The following is a 23,265-nucleotide window of genomic DNA, read 5'->3' on the forward strand; positions in this document are numbered from 1 at the left end:
GTGAATATGCCTTTTTAAATGATCTCTAACATATACACTCACACATGTGTATGCATGTGTGTGTGTGTGTGTGTGTGTGTGTGTGTGTGTGTGTGTGTGTGTGTGTGTGTGTGTGTGTGTGTGTGTGTGTGTGTGTGTGTGTGTGTGTGTGTGTGTGTGTGTGTGTGTGTGTGTGTGTGCGCGCGCGCGCTGCATGGAAAAGGGTGGCAGGAATATACTTGGTAATTATATTAGACTATCTACTTGCCACAGTCAGAGCAGCAAGTGAATGTAATTCGTGGAAGCCAAGTACATACAAATACACAGAACAACTGCAAGAGCAGAAATGTAAAAAAGGACGTCATCTCAGTTAAAATTGTTTTTTTCTTATTATAACTAAATCTCTGACAGCAGAGGTTTATGGAGTGGCTATGTTGCTAATAGGGTATAAGAAAACAATCTCATATAAATTAAGAAAAACATTGACTGTGACAAAATCTTGTAGTGGTCATTGTTTACTAACATTCTTGGTGGGCACATCAGAAGCCCCTGGAGGGCTACCTGGCGCCCACGGGCACCACGTTGGTCTTAGAGTCTAAGCCATACATACTATACTGTATTGTGGGTTCATCCACTGCCCTCCTGTGGCTAGATGAATGACCACAGACAGCTATTATAAAGAGGGCTATGAAGACAATCTGAAACTCCTCAGACCCTACTGTCAGATTATGTTCACAGTGTGCTGCTGGAGGTTATCTTTACTTTAGCTTCCACACAGTTTCTAAAATGTTCAGAAATCTAAAATGGTCTCTTTGCAAGAGTCAACACAGATCTATGTTATTTAGATCATTGTAGAATAATTATAAGTTTAAATACAATATTCATATTTAATTCCTGAGAGCAGAACATCTCATATAGTTTTTTTCTTACTCTGTAGTGTTTACTGTGGGTTTATTTGCAAAACGGTGTATCTCCATTTTTTGACTTTTGCATTTTATTACTGAAAATGACTGTTCAGAGGTCCTATCACTTATGTGTGAATTCTTACCATTCAACGTTTTTAAGAACATTTTTAACCTATATAAGCTGCATTTTGCAATGCAATTCAATGCAATCCCCAATATTAAAATGTCAATTTCCCTTCTACAAAATGGAGATACACCGTTTTGCAAATAAACCCTTCAGTTTTTGCTACTCTGTTGTCCATAAAGGTCAGATGTTGGCAACTGGCCAACATTTGCACTGGTTTAACATAGCCTACATCCCACAGGCACTACACGCTGACAGTATGTTCAGAGAAACTCCCATAAGCCTGGTCTCTCTCTCTCTCTCTCTCTCTCTCTCTCTCTCTCTCTCTCTCTCTCTCTCTCTCTCTCTCTCTCTCTCTCTCTCTCTCTCTAACACACACACACACACACACACACACACACACACACACACACACACACACACACACACACACACACACACACACACACACACACACACACACACACACACACAGGAAGTCTACAAGTCATATTGTTGAAGATGAAGTTTTACTGTCAAGCACTGGAAAGGAAATGAAACTACACCGAAACCAGAGCTACACCTTGGTGCAGAGCAATGACTAACTGTGAAATACTGTTTTATAGTCAACTGCTTGATAGAAAACTGTGTAACTGTGACACATTCAATCAGTTCTGAGACTGAATATGACTGTCATTGGGGTGTCCTCAATTTTGCATCACCGTTATTTCACAAAAATGAAAAAAAAATGTCCTTTAAATTAGATAATTAAACTTACCTTTCTGTGGTAAGCTTCACTGATGTCGTACTAAACTTATTCTATGTTCATTTTGAAAATAACTTGTGCCACTCATGGTGTCCCTTATGCAACTGCCCACCATGCTTCTCCCATCCAGTGTGCCCCATCATTTAAGCTTTACCCTTCACTACAGTCCCTCGCACCGGGGTTACCAATCCTGGGGGTCCCTCACATGGAATTACAGCCTACAAACATTGGGTAAGCTTCCGATGACCTCATATTGCGGTAACCATCCCACTTCTGACACCATTTGTGGCAAAGGGGAGTAGAGTTGCCCAGCCGGGGCTGAAATCCGGACTTTCTGGGGTAGTAAACTGTGGCTCTGACCCAGGCTGAGCCAGGCTCGTTGATGTGACAGTCAGAACACACCCACAACCCTAGTGATGGTCACTCCATCACAGGTGTGCTGATTATTGTTGTGGACTCTATGTAAGTGGCATGATCAAGAACAGTCTAGAGGCAGGGCCATTACATGTCAAGCCTGGTTTTACCAGACCACATTAATTACTTCGTAATTCATTTTAGGTCTGGATCCTCGTGCCCTGGAGCACACGGGCGGGAGAAGTGAGCTCAGCACAGGTTTGAAATGAGCTCGGACCAATGGCTGCAGTTGATGTATGTTATTGTGCTCCCAAATGCATTCGTTTATGGGCCGATAACACTGGTCGTCAGTATTGCCAGATGTACGATGATTTGTACCACAATTTTGTCTTCTGTACGATCAAAAACACATGTTGTTTGATCATTTCAGAGTTTTCCTTCAGTTGACTGTTTGTGTACAATAATTTTCTCCCAAAAGCCCCCAAAACGATAATTTTGAGATTTGGATAGTAGCATTTTACGTCTGGCAACACTGCCGGTTGTCAGCATCAAACAGGATGCTGACTCTGAAACAGGATGCCCGCTTAAACGGAAAGCCCCACGTACTCTTTCAGCTACATTTAATGAACTGCAGTGTTACAGTGTACTTCCGTGCTCTTTGGTGACTCCAGTCCTTCGCATCTACTCTCAAGATCTGCAGATCTTCAAACAGCATAAAAGGTCAATATATTGTCTTTACTCTTTTGTGACATCTCAATTCTGCATAGCAATGGTAGTATCAAGAAAAATATGAGAAATGATAATTGGATAGCATAACCAAAATAATAACTTGGGTTATATTCACTTTATCATCATTTTCTATTTTCCAAATTAGGTGTATCTGGTGACATTTCAATCTTATAATTATCTTATTGAAACAATCAACAAAAAGGAACAAATTATTATTTACTATCCAAATCCAATGTTGTCTGGTGCAGTATACATGCACTTAATCCTTAGTAGGTCACTACATTTTTTACGAAATTTATAATGGTCCTTATGAATGATAAAATGCATGTCCTGGTGCACATTATCCATTTACAGACACATTGAAGTCTCGTGAAAATATTGTTAAAACTCAAATGAGCCTTCAATGATCCTTTGTACCCTCCTCATTTCAAGTCAAGTCTCCTTATTTTTCAAATTTTGATTTCATTTCCATAATGTCCGTAACGCCTTTTTTTTATTTTGTATGTTAACAGTCAGGGTCAGCATGGCAGCAAATCACCTACACAGCTCTGCTGCCCCTGGTAACAATGGACGGTATATCATGTACCATGGCACGTCCAGAGAGGCTGCTGAAAGCATTAAGAAGTCAGGCTTCAGGCAGTCCAGCGGTGGCATGCTGGGCAGAGGAGTCTACCTCAGCCGGGATCTGCAAAAGGCTAGCAGGTACCCTTTGAAGCTGGATAAGTCTCAACGAGTGGTGATCAAAGTGAAAGTAAGAGTTGGCAAGGTGAAGAAGATTGACTACCAGGGCCACCCCCTGCAGAAGACCTGGCATGACGAGGGCTACAACACAGCCTGGTGCCCCCCTAACTGTGGCATGGTGCCCAGTGGAATGGAGGAGGACTGTGTGTGGAATCCTGGAAGGATCACTATCTTGGATGTAATTGACCCACCACCAGATGGCTGATCTGGGTAATTGATGTGACGTGTCAATTTTGCCTATGTTGTGAAAAAGTAATGTGTAATAAATCCAGCGTTTAAATAAGTATACTACATTTTGAGTATGGTGTGACTGTCACAAGCCTGGTTCACAATATTACAACTTTTTAAAATAAATAATCAAAGCTCAGTCATTTGTCTAAACAACCCTGGCATATTTTTCAAGGTGACTATTTTAGCAAGTGGCAATGCTGTTTTTTTCCCCGTTTTTCCGGATATATGAAACTTTGTCCTGTGGTGTGACATCATACTTTTATACTGACATGGGTAATTCTGTGGATAATGATCTATTTTTGAAGCTCCAGCTGTACATAAATTGTGACTTAATCCCTTAAGACATGGCATTATAAATTAGCTGTTACCAAAATGGCTATGACCAAGTCGTAATATTTCACTAAAAGCCCTGTGCACTGTCATAGTAGTGTAGTACTATAGTTCTGTCAGAACCACTCGTAAAAAAAATGAGACGGGAAACAGAGATACATTTCGGAAGCTTTATTTTGAAGGCAGACATTTGTGTTTGGTGGTATGGGTCTGTTCAGAGGAAGTTCCCCTGCTTCTCCATGAGCTCCATGGAAGCCAAGATACAGGGAACAGCAGCATCCTCAGGTGGAGTGCCTTCCATTTAGCTGGAAAGGCAACATACCCCCTAGAACAGAGCAAGCAACAATGACAACAGTATGACATTGTTTGGCAATGATTAGTTTGGTGGAGCAGGGGAGGTGGTGGGTGCAAAACAATCAGCAAAAAGCAATGACAGGAAAACACATTTGATAGTTTAAATAAAGCGCGCCAAAGGTCAGCATCCAATTGCGAGCAGCAGCTGATTAACCAAAACACGGCTGATTCGTGGAGAGTTGCATGGGTTGGGTCGGCATCAGCCAATAGGCAAAAGGGGCGCGTTGACTACGTCGTCTGACAGAACTATCACAGGTTGCTCGATTAGTTAACTACAGCGTGTATCAGGAGGTACGGCGTGCATTAAGGGGATATGACCCTTGAAGCCAATGGCAAGTTTGGATTTTAGGTTTTTCTCTCAGAGTTCTTCAGTCAATCAATTACGTTTTGCCACCCTAAAATGTGTTAGTTTTGTAGTCCTTTGGTGTGACAGCCATAAAATACATTTTGACAATAGTGTATGTTAATTTTTTTCATGGAGATGTATGCAAATGCATCTTACTAAATGTGAAATTTTATTTCAGTTGACAACGGCCGGGCTTTAAATTAACTCAAAAGCTCAAAAGTCCTATGGTGTGATGGTGAAATTCCAATGGTGTGACACTTTGGAGTGTCACACCAAAGGACAAACAGGTTACACCAAAGGACTAGATATCTGAGAAATAGCTTTTAATACAACTGGTTATACATTTTTGTAGTTTGATTAGATAAATATTGGGTAACACTTTATATTAAGGTTGTTGTAATAAGTGCTTATTAACTTTGTCCAGGTAGAAAAATGCTGAGGCACTCACAGTTGCAATTTTTTACTTTTTTATTTGACTACAATGCCTCATATAAATAAAAAAGTACAACATTGCAACCTGGTGCCTCAGCATTTGTCTACCTGGACCAAGTTTGAGTACCTACACCAGTGGTTCCCAACCTATGGGCCGGGACCCAACCTATGGGTTGCCAAAGATCCACAGGGGGTCGCAAAGCCCTCTTGATTTTGAGGGGTTAGTTTTAAATACCATATTTATCCCATGTTGGATGCATGAATACATTCAAGTGCTACATTAAACATTTATTCTATATTTGAGCGAAGATGAATTGAGGGATGAAATAACTAAAATGAGTTTTCACAGGAAACAAAGGGTATCATGTGACTCCCTCTCATGCGGGCGCTCGCCCAGTTGGGTCACCGAAGCTTACAATGGTAAAAACATGGGTCTCTGAAGAAAAAGGTTGAGAACCACTCACCTACACTGATGAGCACCAAGGGAAAAGGTGAAGACCCAGAAGCACTCCAATTACCTGCTTGTGTTTGTGTTAACATCTTATAAGCTGCTTACTATGTGTTTATAGTGGTTTATTTTTTTATTCTTATTATTTATTAATGCTTATATACATTTAACAATCCACTTGTTAACAGTTAACAATGAGTATTGCAGGTACCTGACCTAAAGCGTGGTAATTGAATAATTGAGTAAAAGCATGAAAATCGGTACACATATCCATCTTGATATGCTGACTGACAGTGCATTCACACCAACGGCGAGGACGTCCACAGTACGTCCACTTCACATGTCCGTTATCAGTCCGAAACAGTTAAAATGTATGAAAACAAATCATGCCTTGCACAAAGGAACATGGTGTAAGCGCGGCGCATGTCCGTCCCGACCAGACATGTCCGCGTTGCTCCTTGAAAATAGAACTCAAGTCTACAGCCAGCTAGCTTGCAGTCAATGTTTACATGGCTCAGGTTGTTTTTTGGAAGGCTAACCTACCTAACTAAGTTGCATGCAGATGATGACATGACGTTTTATCAAGCAAGATGAATGATGGACATAAAACACAATTATAGAGGTTTTATACAGAACGCTAGGAAAGTGCTTTTTCTTACGCTGATATTCTCCGACCCAACTGTTTCCACTGTCAATGTCCACAAAACCTCTGCACATGAGGACATGTAGGGCAGTCTGATCATCTCTGACTGATACAGGTTTAAAAACTATCAAGGCATTTTCTTAATTTTTTTATTTCATTTAAGATGAGGAGCAGCCTCAAACCACACATGAGGAAAATGTGGATCAGGAGACATTTAGGGCAGGTAGGCACAAGGCTGATCATCTCTGATGTATGATTAATAGCTAGGCCTACATGTTTAAAAACTAGCACACTACTGTACACATAGTCAAGATACTATAAAATAAGATATTAATAATAGGCCCGATTATGACAATAATACTGCTACTACTACTAGGCCTGCTAAAAGTAAAAGCCTAATAATAATAATAGCCTAATAATAATAATTTAATTAATTTAATTAAATTCATAATAATAATTGCCCTTTCTTCAGGTTGGGCAACTGCCCTTCTAGATTCCTGTGCACGTCCCTGATATGGTATACTGTATACTATGAAAGTAAATCATTACCTGTACTGATTTTCTTGACATGCAAGGGAGGCAAATAGTGTGGGAGGAAGGACAGCCTACTATACCCCACCCCCCCAAACAAAATGCCTTTTTTTAACCTTCAAGATTTTGAGTGGTAACAGTAACATAACTAATTCCCACTACACCTTTTTGCATCATATTGTAAGCTTACATGTCCTTAGAATGCTCTACATGTTTCAGTTCTGTACTGTACAGCACAGTGCAGTGCAGTGGAGTGCAGTACAGTAGCATACAGTATGGTGCAGTACAGTACAGTAGAGTACAGTACAGTAGAGTACAGTACAGTACAGTACAGTACAGTACAGTACAGTACAGTACAGTAGCATAATGTACGGTGCAGTAGAGTACAGTACAGTATATCACAGTACAGTACAGTACAGTACAGTACAATACAGTACAGTACAGTACAGTACAGTACAGTACAGTACAGTACAGTGCAATACAGTAGAGTACAGTATAGTCTTGATGACTTTTGGGCTACTTTGACAACTGTAGCCCTCCAAAGCCAATATGATTTTTGTTTAAAGTTTTTGAAAGACTATTTTAGTATGTGAGAGAGGGAAGGAAGGCAGACATGTTTTAAACAAAGGACCACAACCACAATAAAAATAAACGAGCAAACAATAATTTAAGTGGTTAGGTAGCCAACATGTCATTTAGGCTAAAGCCCAAAGTAGAAAGAAAAACAGACATGTTACCATTTTGCTCTTTTGAAACATAAAGTATTTGTCAATATACTGTATGTATGGTGTATTGCATATTGATTATTCATAATTTCCTAATCATAAATGCCCTTATCACTCCATTGTACACTTAGGACTGAGATATACATATCTGAACATGAATCAGCATAGGCCTACATTTTATTTTGTAATGGCCTTATAGAGGTAAATCATCCAAGCTGTCACTGACACTTGACTAACCACTGACTTGATTGATATGAAAATTGAATATTTCAGTTTGGCTCCTCGGCTTAAATCATTGAGGGGGTCCTCAGGAAGCATCATTCAAAAATTCACGCTTTTGTCAGCTGTCTTTCCCAAGGGCCTTGGAAATGCTATTCATGGGACCAACTCCTTATACTTCTTACCCATACCCAGAGTTGTAAAAAGTAGAAGTAGAAGTACCTTATATGTGTGATTACAATGCCAGAAGTATCATATTACATGGTTTCAGCTATGTAATATCACAATACTAGTTTTTTAATTACATCAGTAAGAGTACTTCTACTTCAACTTTATACGACTCTGCCCATACCAAAAGCAATCCAAATATTGACAGCTGGATACTGAGCAAGAAGCTGTCCAAACACCCCAAGAACAATCACCACATTGTCTGTATCAACTTTGAACCATTCTTTATCTGCTATATGAAGACACACTTTGGTGTCTGCTTCCTCATGGTCGCATTCTGGTGCTGATGAAGAATGACCAGATGAGACAATATGTCTTCCTTGTGTGTGTGTGTGTGTGTGTGTGTGTGTGTGTGTGTGTGTGTGTGTGTGTGTGTGTGTGTGTGTGTGTGTGTGTGTGTGTGTGTGTGTGCGTGCGTGTGTACATCTGTCTGTCTGCATCTGTGTGTAGAGTAGAGTAGCTTTATTGAATGTGGGAAGTGTGCGTGTGTGTGTGCATGTGTGTGTGTGCATGTGTGTGTGTGTGCATGTGTAAGTGCGATTAAAATTATTGTTTGCCATCTTTATCTGAAGAGCAGACTGAGTGTCTGAACCTGCTAATGTTACCATGCTAACATTGGGACAGTTATGTATGGCCCAGTTCAAGGGTTTATCTCTTCACCCCTAAATGTTCTAACCACAATTTTCTTTTTAGATGATATAGATATGACCCGCTGCAAGTTTTTAACCCTGTGAAACCTGAACCATGAAAGCAATGAGAGAAAATTCTATTTTTTTGGAATTTGCTTCAATATTGGTCCCTTATAAGAAATGTAAAAAAAAAAAAAAAAAATCTAAATTTTGTCAAGGACATTGAGATATTTAATGTATCATATATGATGCATCAGGCTTTTAATGAATGAAAATTCCAATTTCATGACCATTGAAAAATAACGTTTTGCATTTACAACTTTTTTTTAATTTAAAAAAGTTGTCAGACAATTTAATTTGAGGATTATCTTTAAATATTTTGTGAGATCCTGCCATTTTTTTTTAAACCTATCCTTGTTTTAGCAGGACCATATTTTACATTTCCCACAGCCTGGTTGGGTAATTTTTTAAAATCTATGTAAAAACATAGCTGATCGAATGATTAACAACCTATTTATGAGTGTAATATAGATCATTATCCATTTTTGATGTGTAATTTGAATATATGGGTCCATTACTACAATTGGACCATTTCTCCATTCACTTCAATGCATTTTTTACGAGATCATGATTTCAACATTTTGCATTACATTTTCAAAATTGCAAGTAAAACCTATTTCTTAAGGCAATATCTTTGTCTTGAAGTAAAACAACTTGTGTGTTTTGTTAAACGATCGTCGTGGTATGCTTTGTAAGTTTCCCTATGGAGCAAATGCATTGATGGCTGACTTCCTGCCACCGCCGGATGGTGCTTATATGTTTCATCAGTTTTAGCACGATCTCTCTGCAACACGGTGTAAAAATATAAACTCTTCCTTGATTAATTGCACAAAGGAAGTGTTCAAATTAAAGGATGTAGAGTTATATTTCGGAAATTTGTACACAAACCTTTTGCAATTTGACGATATCTCAGCGTCGGTCAGGGAAACCGCTTCTACTCCATTTTTGCATTTTTCGCCAAGCTGTGATCAACTTGTTGTTGACCGCTGCTCTCTTGTGGCACTTTCCGTGTACTGCAGGACGTTTGGAAATGACACGCAGGATGTTTTTGAGATGGATTTTTTTTTGTGTCAGCGTTGAGAGGGCTTTGAATTTGATGCATCATATATGATGCATCCGGCGCGATAGGGTTAAAACTCTTAATGAATGCTTGTTCAATAGCTAATTGCCCAGAAATGAGCACTCAATTGTAGAGTCATCTCATTCTGTCCATGTTTTTTTATGATTTTCTTTATGTTTTTGAATCTAAATAAGACATATGTAACATTGTTTTTATGGTAAGTTTTGCACATATTTTCAAAGTTCAGTTTGTATGCATCACACACAAATAGGTGGATTGGCCCATAACACCATTATGTCCAGACAGTACTGCATTTTACCACTATTGGCTCGTTTTGGGCAGCCATCTTGGATTTACCCCATAAAAATGACCTTAATGACATTGAAATTTGGGGCACCCCTTTTGAAATGATGGAGAACACCCTAAGGAAGGTCTACACCGATTTTGGTGCTTCTATCCAGCGCGTAACAACCTTTTGGACGGTAAGATCCCCTACTATATCTTGAGGTTGATGTTGTGACTCAGTGACTCTTTAGCTGGGATCACCAGGAGCTCTGTCTTGGATAGGTTCAGCTGTAGGTGGTGGTCCTTCATCCACGTTGACAAGTCGGTGAGGAAGGCAGAGATGCATGCCGAAACCGTGGTGTCTTCTGGATGGAACAACAGGTACATCTGGGCGTCATCAGCAAAGCGGTGGTAGGAGAACCCATGTTTGAATGTTTGAATGACACGTCCCAGAAAGGAGGTGTATATTGCAAACAGAAGGGGTCCCAGCACTGATCCTTGGGGTACGCCTGTGGAGACGGTGTGAGTCGTAGACCCTTGCCATGACACACTGAAGGTGCGTGCAGATAGGTAGGAGTTGAACCATGAGTGGGCAGCGCCAGTGATTCCAATGGCTGTGAGTATCCTCAGGAAGATCTTGTGGTTGACTGTGTCAAAGGCTGCAGACAGGTCTAGTAGGATGAGGACCGAGAATAGTCCTTCCATTCTTGCAGTCTTTAGAGCTTCAGTCACTGAGACTAACGCAGTTTCAGTTGAGTGTCCACTTCTGAAATCAGACTGTTTTGAGTCCAGCAGTCCGTTCTGGTTTAGGAAGTTGGTAACCTGCTTTGCAACTGCCCTTTCTAGTGTCTTGGATGGGAATGGAAGCAGTGAGACCGGTCTGAAGTTTTCTACGTGAGCAGGGTTCAGTGTAGGCTTCTTCAGTAGTGGTTTCACCCTTGCTTGTTTGAAGGTCGGAGGGGACAGTGCCAGAGGAGAGTGAGGAGTTCATGATGGATGTGATCGCTGGGACATGTCTTGAAGTTTGGGCAATGTCTTGAGGGAGGTCCGTGGGCACTGGGTCCCGTAGGCAGGTGGTGGGACGGCTCCTTGTGATGAGTTTGGAGACATCTTCTTCAGAGACTAGAGTGAATTCATGGAGAGTTGCAGCAGTCAGTGTGGTTGCCAAGGGGTATCTTCTGGGGGCGAGGGCGGCTCAGCGAATTGCTTGCTAATGTTTGCCGTCTTTTCAGTAAAAAAAGGTGGCAAAGTTGTCTGATTTAAGGTCTATGGCCGCCGGAGGGGGGGGGGGTGGGGGGGGTTGAGGAGTGACTTGAAAGTGGAAAACAACTTAAGCTTACGTGAGTCTGTAGTGCTGCTGATCTTGTCGTTGTAGTAGGTCATCTTGGCGGATGTTACAGAGGCAGAGAAGGAGGCTAGTAGAGATCTAAGTTTTTCAAGGTCAGATGGGTTGTGGGTTTTGCGCCATTTCCTTTCCGCTGCTCTGAGGGTAGTACGTAGAGCTCGGATGGTCTCTGTCAGCCATGGTCGTGGTTGTGAATGTCTTGCAGGTTTAGTGACTAGTGGGCACAGGTTGTCGAGGCAGGAGGTAAGTGTGGAGCTAAGCAAATCCGCAACTGTGTCAACATCGAGTGAGGAGAGCACACTTGCTGAGGGCAAGGCATCTGCCACCACTGATGCAAAGCTAGTGTGTGACAGGTTGCTTAGATTCCGCCTATATGTGACCAAGGGAGGGGGGGTGGGTGTTGGATCAGGTAGGGAGGTGGTGAAGTGGAGGAAAAAATGGTCTGAAACGAACATTGGTGTTACCTTGATGTTGTCCGCTTGGCAGTCCTTAGTCATGATCAGGTCGAGCTGGTTACCACTCTTGTGAGTCGGGGGGCAGCTGGCTAGTTGAATGTCAAATGAGTTCATCAGGGCCTTGAAGTCTGTGGCATACGGCTTGTCTAGGTGTATGTTGAAGTCGCTGAGGACAAGTAGGGGTCCGCCTAGGACCGTGATGGAGGAGATCAGCATATCCAGTTCGTCAATAAAGTCACCCAGTGATCCTGGGGGACGGTAGACCACAAGTACAGACACTTTGATTGGAGCTGTGGTCTTTGATGGCATGGTATTCAAAGCAGCTGTAGATACAACTTTGGATAATCGTGGCAAAAGCCATTGCAGACTTCTGAATGTTGTCCATAAAAAAGGTCAGCTGTTGGCAACTGGCCAAAATCTGCACTGGTTTAAACGTACGCTTATGGTAAGTTTAGAAGAACTCATAAACCCTGTCACACACACAGGAAACTGGAAAGGAAGTGAAACCAAGTGAAACCAGAGCCACACCTTGGTGCAGAGCAATAAGGAGTACACCCCTTTTGAAAAGTAACATTTTGACCCTGAAGAAGACGTGACATATTATTTTCATAACCTAAGCATGTAATACCTTTAAAAAAAAAAGTGTTTATTATTATTTCCAGAATTTGAAATGCAATGAGGATTGAATAGGTCACAAAAGTACAGTAATTGTGGCATAGTCAAGAGCAAGAGCAGTCTCTGGAATCCCGACAGAATAAAACAGGATGCTGACGTAGAAACAGGATGCCCGCTTAAACGGAAAGCTCCACTTATTCTTCCAGCAGCAGTTAATGAACTGCAGTGTTCCATAAAGTAGACATACAGACTCCATTCCTTCGGATCTACTCTCAAGATCTGCAGATCTTCAAACAGCATAAAAGGTCAATATATTGCATTTACTTTCCTCTTTTTTTACATCTCGACCCTTAGATAACAATGGTAGTAGCAAGAAAAACATGAGAAATGAGAATTGAACAACATAACCAAAATAATAATAATTTGGGTTATATTCACTTTATCGCCATGTTCTATTTTTCAAATTAGACATGTAAATCTTACAATTGTCTTCTTGAAATAATTAACAAAAAGGAACCTTTACTATCCAAATCCAGTGTTGCCTGGTGCTCTATACAGACGGTTAACCCTTAGAAGGTCACTGGAAATTTTACCAAAAAAACAAAAAAAAACATGTTAGGAATCATCTTATTTGGACTTAAAAAGGTAAATGTTAACTGTATTTCTGAATAATGTTGTATGGTCCTCATAGAGAGATAAAATGTACAGTACAGACCAAAAGTGTGGATTCACCTTCTCATTCATGCATTCTCTTTATTTTCGTGGATGTTCATGCAGGGTATCAAAACTGTGCATGAACACATGGAGAATTACGTGCTTACCAAAAATATAATTCTATATCCAACAGCAATGTCATCTGTCTATCCACCTGATGTCAACACAGCACAACTGATGGCCCCACACATTTCAATAAGCTTATTTTTGTCTTTTTCAAATAAAAACGCCCAGTCAGTCATGTCAATCCTAATTTAACATTAAAGCCCTCCAATAACTCACTATAATTGTAGAACTAGAAATTTGAGACCTAAAACCTAGTTTTAAACACTTGCCAATACAAGCATTTTACAGACATTTTCTTGATCTGATATTGAGTCATAGCCAGTTACTTGGAGAGGTCAAACCTGTGTTGGAGGGAATCTGTGGCAGGGTTTTTCACTTTTACTTTTACTTTTTGTATCACTGTTTCCCCTAGATAACCAGCTGTGCTGACCAAGTGACCCATTATCAGATCAAGAAAATATCTCTTGTATTGCTTGTATCAATTAAAATTGACTTGACTGACTGGGTATTTTTACTTGAAAATAGTCCGAAAAATAAGCTTGTTGAAACATGTTTTGCTGTGGTGACGTCACTGTTTGGCATTTTTTATTTTTATTTTTTTAAATAGTTGTTTTTATTTTTTTTTATACATTTTCATTTTTTTGTTACGCACATAATTATTCACAGTTTTGATGCCCTCCCTGAAAATGCACTGAGTTCTGTAAATAGCCACAAAAATAAAGATAATTGATTAAATGAGAAGGTGAGTCACTTTTGGCCTGTACTGTGTGTCCTGGTGCACATTATCCATTTACAGACTCATTAAAGTCTCGTGAAAATATTGCAAAAACTCAAATGAGCCTTCAACGATCCTTTTTACCCTCGTTGGACAGATGGGCCTGCTCTCTCATTTCTGAAAAGTCTTCTTTTTTCTCATTTTGATTTCATTTCCATAATGTCCATAAAGGTTGGAGCAGGCGTCACCCAACAGTTTTTCTCTTCTTTTAAGGGTCGCACTATGCATAGGTTTCTTTATTACAGTTCCATAATGTCCGCAGTCCGGGTCAACATGGCAGCAAATCACCTACGCAGCTCTGCTGCACCTGGTAAAAATGGACGGTATATCATGTACCATGGCACGTCCAGAGAGGCTGCTGAAAAAATTAAGAAGTCAGGCTTCAGGCAATCCAGCGATGGCATGCTGGGTAGAGGAGTCTACCTCAGCCGGGATCTGCAGAAGGCCAGCAGGTACCCTTTGGGTCTGCATAGGTCTCAACGAGTGGTGATTAAAGTGAAAGTAAGAGTTGGCAAGGTGAAGAAGATTGACTACCAGGGCCACCCCTTGCAGAAGACCTGGCATGACGAGGGCTACAACACAGCCTGGTGCCCCCCTAACTGTGGCATGGTGGACAGTGGAATGGAGGAGGACTGTGTGTGGAATCCAGGCAGAATAACAATCTTGGATGTGATTGACCCAGCACCAGATGACTCGTGTACAATCTTTTGATAACAGGGCTGGTTATTGCCAACAGCTTCACGATACCATACATTATGATACAGGGGTATCGATACCATCTGTATCATGATACATCAGTATCCTGAAACATGGTCTTCAAGGCAATACACAACCTCCTATTGATAAAAGAAAACAGCCATATTCAAGAAAACAGCCATATTTGTAGTTAAAAATTGACACTGAGTTAAAGGGTGTGTAAAAATAGACTAAAGTAAGCCCAAAATAAAGGCTGCTTTGTTGTTGTTGAACTTGGTTTATGTTGCCATGATATCAATCAACAATTTAAAATGATCAACATGTGTATGTGCATATGTCATGATACCAACTTAAATCTGCCATACATCTGCCATCTAACATGTGCATGACATGGCTAAATGCACAAAGCATAGGCCTCCTGTCCAATTCAGCCATTTTATATCTCAACATTCCATACTGGAAGAACTGTAGCCTACAGTAACCTACCTCTAAGAGAAAACAAGTTTCCTTCGCATGATTTCACAATTAAACCATCTGAAATAATGACTGACTGTGTGCCTTGCTTGGACCTAGTTGGTGTTGGACATACAGCAAACATTCATTGAGGAAGTAAATAGCCTATATGTTGTACATAAGCCAGGGGCGGAGCTACAGGGCGAGAAGGGCACTTGCCCCTGGGCCCAGGGCCGTCACGTTTTGGTGGTGGGGGCACTATTGTGAGCTTGGCTAACTGTATAGGGGGCCCTATAAGTGTCTTGCCCTGGGGTCCTGTGTGCAGTTGTTCCGCCACTGCCATAGGCTATATGTAAAAGAATGAGAAGCCTATAGGCCTAGAGGCCAATGAAGCACATTCTGATTTCCACCCTCATACAGAATTTGAAAGCAAACATTCGATCATAGTCGACAGCAACAGACGAACACTCAAAAAAAGGAAGTGAAGTAAAAATGAGGAAAGTGAGTGTTTTGTGCCGTGGTTGGCTGAACACAGTGAACATACAGTTACGAAATTCAGTAGCCTAATCTTGTTATGGGTAAAAACAAAAAAGTCCACTTACTGTATAAGGAAAGGAGTGTGTGCAAACACGTGATTAGCAAACCACCACAAACTGACAAGGTTATTAAAAGTAGGCTGTAGGGATGACATGAATGATCATTATTGTGTCAAACGCCAATATAAATACTATGTTGCTATCACATGCTTATCCCCGAAAACTGGCAGACTACAAGAGGGTGATTTCACGAGCCGTGACCATGGTAACCCACGGCAAACCGCCACAAACTTTACCAGTATGAGAGTTTGGAAAAATTTCAAACCAAGCTCTGATACAGGTTGTTTCTCACTCATGGTAACACTCTTTTGATAAAACTTTAAAAGTGCTCACGCGAGAATGTGAGATGTAGTTCCCAAAAATTCACGTGTAGCCAAGGAATAGAAACATTAATTTATTATTGTTATGTTTAGCTTGATAAATACACACGTGTTGTTGTGCTGGTCCATTTGTTACTAAGGAAGGAATGCGGGTATAGGCGAATGGCGGCTGTTAACGTTTGTCTTATACTTTTGTTAGCCCAATGTTAAAAAAATTAATTCCTGGAAACCGGATTTCCGTGAAAATGCTAATCATAAACATACAACTCGTCGTCACCCACCTGTGAGCTCTATTGTCTTCAGCCCATCTGGGCCTATAAACGAAGAACAGATAACGGTAACGTGCATTCCCGTTGCCCCAGAAAGCTGATTCATCCCGCACTGATGAAGGCTTGATAGCCTAACCACGTTTGCTTTTGGATATGGTGGTAATATAAATAAATAATGGGACTTAGTTTGTGAGTGCGGATTTTTCTTCTTCCAACTAACCTCCAACCCCTTTCAGCTGTATCCTTCTCAACGCCCTCCTAGAGCTTCCCAACGCCTACAGCCCCCTTTGAGAAACACTATGCTAGTATGAAATGGGTTATACAAATAATATTTCTGATGAGTGTGCTCATAATTCACAATAATAAATGTGATTTTTGGATAAACATGCACCGCAAAGGATAAAAAGTTACTGTAAACTGTTATGGGACATTTTGATTTATTGACCACATCAAGTGACTGAGAGTAAATTTGCAACGTCATGACTCATGAGTATTGTAGCAGGCAGCATAAGGAAAATGTTGATACAGCCCAGTAGCCCAATTAGGTCCTTATTGTTTATTACTTCAATGTTTCAACTTGTTCCAGAGGCTGAATGGCGATGTGGGCTGAGACCGATTTTCCTCCTCCAGGCCAGCCAACCTTGAGCAGCTACGAAAAGCCGCAGTGTGGGCGGACCTACACCATGTACCACGGCACATCCAGAGAAGCAGCAGCCTCCATCCTGCAAAACGGCTTCAGGCCGTCCAGCGATGGCATGCTGGGTAGAGGAGTCTACCTCAGCCGAGACCTGCAGAAGGCCAGCAGGTACCCTTTGGGTCTGTATAGGTCTCAACGAGTGGTCATCAGAGTGGAAGTAAGAGTTGGCAAGGTGAAGAAGATAGACTACCAGGACCACCCCCTGCAGAAGACATGGCATGATGAAGGCTATGCCACGGCCTGGGTTCCCCCTAACTGTGGAATGGTGCACAGTGGACTGGAGGAAGACTGCGTGTGGGATCCCAGTAGGATCACTATCTTGGATGTGATTGACCCAGCACCAGATGTTGGCTTTCCATGTAAAATCTTTTGATAACAGGGCTGGTTATTGCCAACAGCTTCACGATAGCATACATTATGATGATCCAGGGGTATCGATACCATTTGTATCATGATACATCAGTATCCTGAAACATGGTCTTCAAGGCAATACACATCCCCCTATCTATAGGCCTACATTACTTTACAAACACCTTCATGAAAACAGTCATATTTAAATATTGACACTATGAGTTAAGTCATGTAAACATAGACTACAGTAAGCCCAAAACTCAACTTTGTAGTTTATGTTGGCATGATATCAATGATTTAAAATTGCCAATATGTAAATGACAGCATTATTTCATCATTCATGGTTATGTTGTCATGATGATGATTTAAAGTAGGCCTATCTGTGCAGATTAGCCTACACCATGGCTGATGAAGTGAGAGTGTGTAAAGCATACTGTGCAATTCAGCCGTTTGATCCTCAACAACTGTTAAGCGCTGCCATTAAGAGAAAATAAGTGTCCTGGACTCCTTTGTATGACGTCACAAATAAACCATCTGAAATGATTGGCTGTGTGTTGTGCTTGGAACTAGTTGGATATTAACATGGACATTAACTTTTAGAGAGGAAGTAAAATGCTCTATGTGAAAAAAATTGAGTAGAGGCCAAACATAGCCTGGTTTTACCATAGCCTGCCCCCCCCCTATTCCCATTATAGTAATGCAACATTGCATCTCTGAACATTACCAGTTTTACCAGAGAGAGTAGAGGTAGAGAGTAGAGAGAGGTTCCATTGGCCCATTGTTTCCGGATTCTATTATTGGGGGGGAAATCCCCCTTTAGGCAGACCTAGGCAGACCTAGGAATGGGGGTGCCTGGAATCTATCAGTATTTGGGGGGTCTTGTCATGGTCAAGTTTGGGGACCCCAGTAGCCTACTAGCCTACGCCACAGTAGGCTGTCTAAATTGTAAATTGATAGAGCACAACAGACTAACACACAAAAAGGAAGTGAAGCAAACGTGAGGAAAGTGAGTGGTTGCTTTGGTTGTCTGCGAACACAGTAAACATAAAAGGTCAAAGTCAAGGTCAAGGTGAACTTTATTATGTATTTATTATTTATTATATTATTATTATAGAAAATACATAAGTGTCCTTTGCATGGTTTCACAAATAAACGATTGGCTGTGTGTGCTGTGCTTGGAATTAGTTGGTTATTAACATGGAGCATTTACTTCCTCACTAAAAGTTAATGTCCATGTGAAAGAATTACTGAGTAGAGGCCAGAATAGCTTGGTTTTACCAGAAACGGCCACTTACTGTAGGCCTACCATATAAGGAAACAGAAACTGAAACCACCCTATTCATAGGCCTATACTCTTAACTCTGCCCACGTACTACCTAATTCACCTCGACTAGATCTGCCCATAGGCCTAGGCTATTGTAGGCTAATCCAGAAAACTGACCACCACAAAGAAAGGTAGGCCTAATAGTTTGTGCTGTGTGATTTCTATATTATGCGCACTATAGGCAACTGTCCGTGTTCCTTGCAGCAAGTTTCCTTGATGTGTCAAACTTTTCTGCGGGCGTGGGTGTCTTATCGCAAGTGAGGCCGACCAGCTGTTTGGAGTCTTTTCATAGCCTTGTGCCTATTGGCAAATAAACATCTGGCAGAATGATCATCAAGGCTTATAAATTGCGTAGGTATGCTAAGTAACCTATATTGTCTTCTGCCCATCTTGGTCTACACGGAGAACAGTTAACGGTAACGCGCGCCGGTGCCCCAAGCTGATTCATCTCGCTGCGGAGCACTCGTGCCCGTTTGCGAACTGCAATATAATAAATAGGGCGAATTAAAATGAGCTATTCTACCGAAATATATTTCGCATCCTTCTATCGTCCAGTTGTCTGACTGATTTTACGCGTTGGCAAAGGAACAATGGACGTAAGGATTAAAAAAAAAAAAAAAACTTCGACATGGATAGGCTAACTAGTGTCTTGTAAAGGTGTTTAAAATGTCGGAGCACTGTCAAATAATAGGCCTACGTGAACATTGCATTTGCTATATCATAGTCAACTAGAGCTTGGGTTATTAAATCAGTGTGCTGAAGGCCTACTACGTGGCATAGCCTACGGTAGGCATAGCATCCTACGCCCTGCGCAGGCACAGACGTGATGAGAAAAACAAAATGTTACCCTTCACCTCACAACTCGAACACCATATCCTTGTTTTGGTTCATCCTCATTTTTAATAGCAATGGCTTATTATTTAATATCCAACTAGGCAGGCCTATCAGACTATAACCAAAATGTTCCCCAGACATAGGCATATAGGCTACGTAGGCCTATGTTTGATAGCCCTACATTCTAGGTTAGGTTAGACTAGATTAGATTTATTTTATTGTCCCATAATAGGCCTATATTTGTTTTCACATCAGATAGGCAAGGTATTTCCATCAGGATCAGCATTAGTCAGATCTGGCTTTTCCATCGTCGCCCCGCCCTGGGCTTCCATATTTCTCCACTAACGTGAACGCTCAACGCTCCATACCGTCATGATTTATGGACAAAAAATAACTTTCCATTGCCGTTGTTGTGTATTAGTCTGTCTTTGAATGTCTGTTCATGTTTTTGTTTTATGTTACATGTTCTGTTGCGTCTTTGGGTATTTAGAAAAAAGCGCTATACAAATTTGATGTAGTCCTATTATTATTATTATTATTATTATTATTATTATTATTATTATCTTTTCTGAATCACATCTCACAGGTAGGTTACGCGCATGAACATCCACGTAGCATAGGCCAGGGGTTCCCAAACTTTACCATGACGAGGCCCCCCATAGATAGACTCCAGCTAAGGCCTCCCTGACACGGGCCGTGCCACACAATTTGTTTTTCTGTGCACTCTTTTTCACAACCATAGTCTCGATCTGTGTGTCACTGCCCCATTTGGATATAGGGTAGAATGCCCTAAAGTGGGACGATGCCTAATGTGGGACACCTTAAGGTTTAAGGGGTGTAGCTTTGCCCCAAGTTGGTAAATGTTTACAAAACTATAACCAAATAAAAGCCCTATCATCCTGTTATCATAATATCATGGTTTAGTAAATGTATAGTAATTCTCCAGGGAGGGGTTACAATCAAGAAGAAGGACCCTGGGTGAAGTCCATCAAAATGGCAAATTGCATAGCATTTGGGCAAATTTGTCTTTAGGGTATAAATCAATTCCAATCAAAGCAACATTGTCAATTTTTTGATAAATATGTTGGATAGGTATATGTTCATCAGAAAATAATGTGTGGTATATACAAAATAATGTTATATTTTATTTTTAAACCATATTATTAGTGTCCCACTTTAGGATAGGTGCGTCCTAAAGTGGGACACAAGATTTTCCTAATGTGGGACAGTTGTAAAAGTAGTAATTTAATCAAGTCAAACAATTACTATGAAGTCAAACACCCTGTCCACATAAGAAAATAGATATTTAAATCTATATCAAAGGTGTATTTCAGTCTTTCTGGCCTAATCTACTGGAGCACAGCTATCAACACAACATTTGGGTCCAAAAACAGGAAGTTCTTTCCTCAAATAGAGCTGCCATATTGAAGTGACCAATTGTGTGCAATGGGTTCAAACAGTCTCAGTCATATTTACCAATAAAAGAAAGTAAAAAATAATTCATAAAACATGCTCTAAGTGTGTAGCTGATATGTCTTAAAGAGTGACAGATAACATTTTGAATTAATATTTTACGCAAACATGTTTTAGAGACCTTTTAATATTCACTGTCCCACATTAGGAACTCGATTGTCCCACTTTAGGGATAACCATGGTTTTTGACCAACTTACATTGATATCTAAATTATTCGAATTAGAAACACTTAAAATGTTTTTAAAGGTTTTATTTGATTAGAGCATAACTAGAGGATGAAAAGGGTGTAATTTGTTTGTATTAAAATGTTGTCATTAAATTTTAATAAACCACCAAAGTCGAAGTGACAAAAATTGTCCCACATTAGGGCATTCTACCCTATAAATTACAGAATTCAGAGATGAAATGCCTGGATCATTTTAATGCAGTTCTCAACTGATGAGAATATTGTTTATTTTTGCTTATTTTGGTGTATTCATTTTTGCTACTCTTTTTCTTGTGCGCACGTGCACACAGTGTAGTGAAGTGGTTCCGGTAACTGAAATAGCCTACCTTCTAATTCTAATGTCATTTTTTCCTTTGCAAATAGAATGGTGAATGAAGAATAGTTCCCCAAAAGTTGTTTTGGCTAGTTGACAGCAGGTAAATATTTTCTCCCCGGAGGCGGGGTGTAAGCTAGGTCACAAGCACAGACTGAGGACGGGAGTCTGCATATTGGAATCCACTCCCTGGCTAGGGTACCACCACTGTGACTATATAGCTCCCTCTTGTGGCTGCCATCACAGGGATGCTTCACCATGTGCTAGCATGACATGGGTTAGTTCTGTTGAGTGTGCTCAAAATTCAAAATAAAAGTTATTATAAAATGTAATGGGACATGGTGATTTATTGACCACATCAAGTGACAGAGTAAATTGATAATGCCATGACTCATGAGTGTTGTAGAAGCATTAGGAAATTGTTGATACAGCCCAGTAGCCCAATTAGGTCCTTATTATAAACTTCAATGTTTCAACTTGTTTCAGAGGCTGAATGGCGATGTGGACCGAGACCGATTTCCCTCCTCCAGGCCAGCCAACCTTGGACAGCTACGCAGAGCCACAATGTGGACGGACCTACACCATGTACCACGGCACATCCAGACAGGCAGCAGCCTCCATCATGCAAAACGGATTCAGGCCATCCAGCGATGGCATGCTGGGTAGAGGAGTCTACGTCAGCCGGGATCTGAAGAAGGCCAGTGGCTACCCTCGACATTTGCCAGAGAGAGAACGAGTTGTGCTGAAAGTGTTAGTGTCTGTTGGAAAGGTGAAGAAAATTGACTACCAGGGCCACCCCCTGCAGAAGACATGGCGTCAACATGGCTACGACACGGCCTGGGTTCCCCCTAAATGTGGCATGGTGCCCAGCGGACTGGAGGAGGACTGCGTGTGGGACCCTAACAGGATTCAAATAGTTGAGATCATATATCCCAAAGAACCTGATGGTACTGATGTATTGTTGGTAGGGGCAGCCATCATAGGGGCAATCGGTGTAACCGCCTTGACAATTCTTGGACTGAGTAAGTACATGAAGTAGTCATCATTGTAATATGTGAAATAATGTATGTGTGAAAGAGTTGTGTTGTTAAAGTAAAATATGTGGGACTGGACAGGTGGGGGTGGGGTGGCAGGGGACAAAGGGGTCAGTTGTCCTGGGCCCAGCAAGAGAGAGGGAGTTCAGACTTGGGTCCTCATTACATTTCATGTATTGGGTTAGGGGCCCTTTCAGATGACTTTGACCTGGGTCCACTGAAAGCCGTCAGTGACCCTGTGTGGGACTATAACAAATGAGATTAACAAATAAGAAGTGTTGACATGAAAAACACAGCAGGATGAAAAGCTTAATTTCTATTCTCTTCCTGTTTTTGTCTGCGTTGCAGAATAAAGCAGCTGGTTGTTCACCTGAGAGACTGCAGAGGGGTACACTGAGAAGCTTACGTTAAGAGGTAAATCATCTTATAAGAGAGCATTGGAGTCCTCCAGCCTCTTCTATTATGTAAACATACCTCTAAACCAGGGGTCCGTATCTCGAAAGCGTCTTTGCTAACAACGGTAGCAACGTCCTTCGTAAGAGCGACTCACCTCTCTCTCGACAGCGACGCTCACCACTAAATCCAAGGGAACGGTAAGACGGTCTTAAGA

At 41.0% G+C, this 23,265-nt stretch overlaps 1 protein-coding gene across 1 annotated transcript; it reads left to right on the forward strand.

Moving 5' to 3' along the window:
* The first annotated feature begins 2,760 nt into the window (after nucleotides 1–2,760).
* gig2e (grass carp reovirus (GCRV)-induced gene 2e) lies at nucleotides 2,761–22,660 on the forward strand. The gene is given in 6 exon segments (XM_063204681.1): nucleotides 2,761–2,827; nucleotides 3,349–3,777; nucleotides 14,331–14,763; nucleotides 16,989–17,445; nucleotides 21,686–21,703; nucleotides 22,181–22,660. Coding segments are annotated over 5 exon segments (1,806 nt in total). The 5' UTR covers nucleotides 2,761–2,827; nucleotides 3,349–3,359.
* The last annotated feature ends 605 nt before the right edge of the window (nucleotides 22,661–23,265 follow it).

The sequence above is a fragment of the Engraulis encrasicolus genome, chromosome 8 (assembly GCF_034702125.1).
Source record: "Engraulis encrasicolus isolate BLACKSEA-1 chromosome 8, IST_EnEncr_1.0, whole genome shotgun sequence".
NCBI classification, from domain to species: domain Eukaryota; kingdom Metazoa; phylum Chordata; class Actinopteri; order Clupeiformes; family Engraulidae; genus Engraulis; species Engraulis encrasicolus.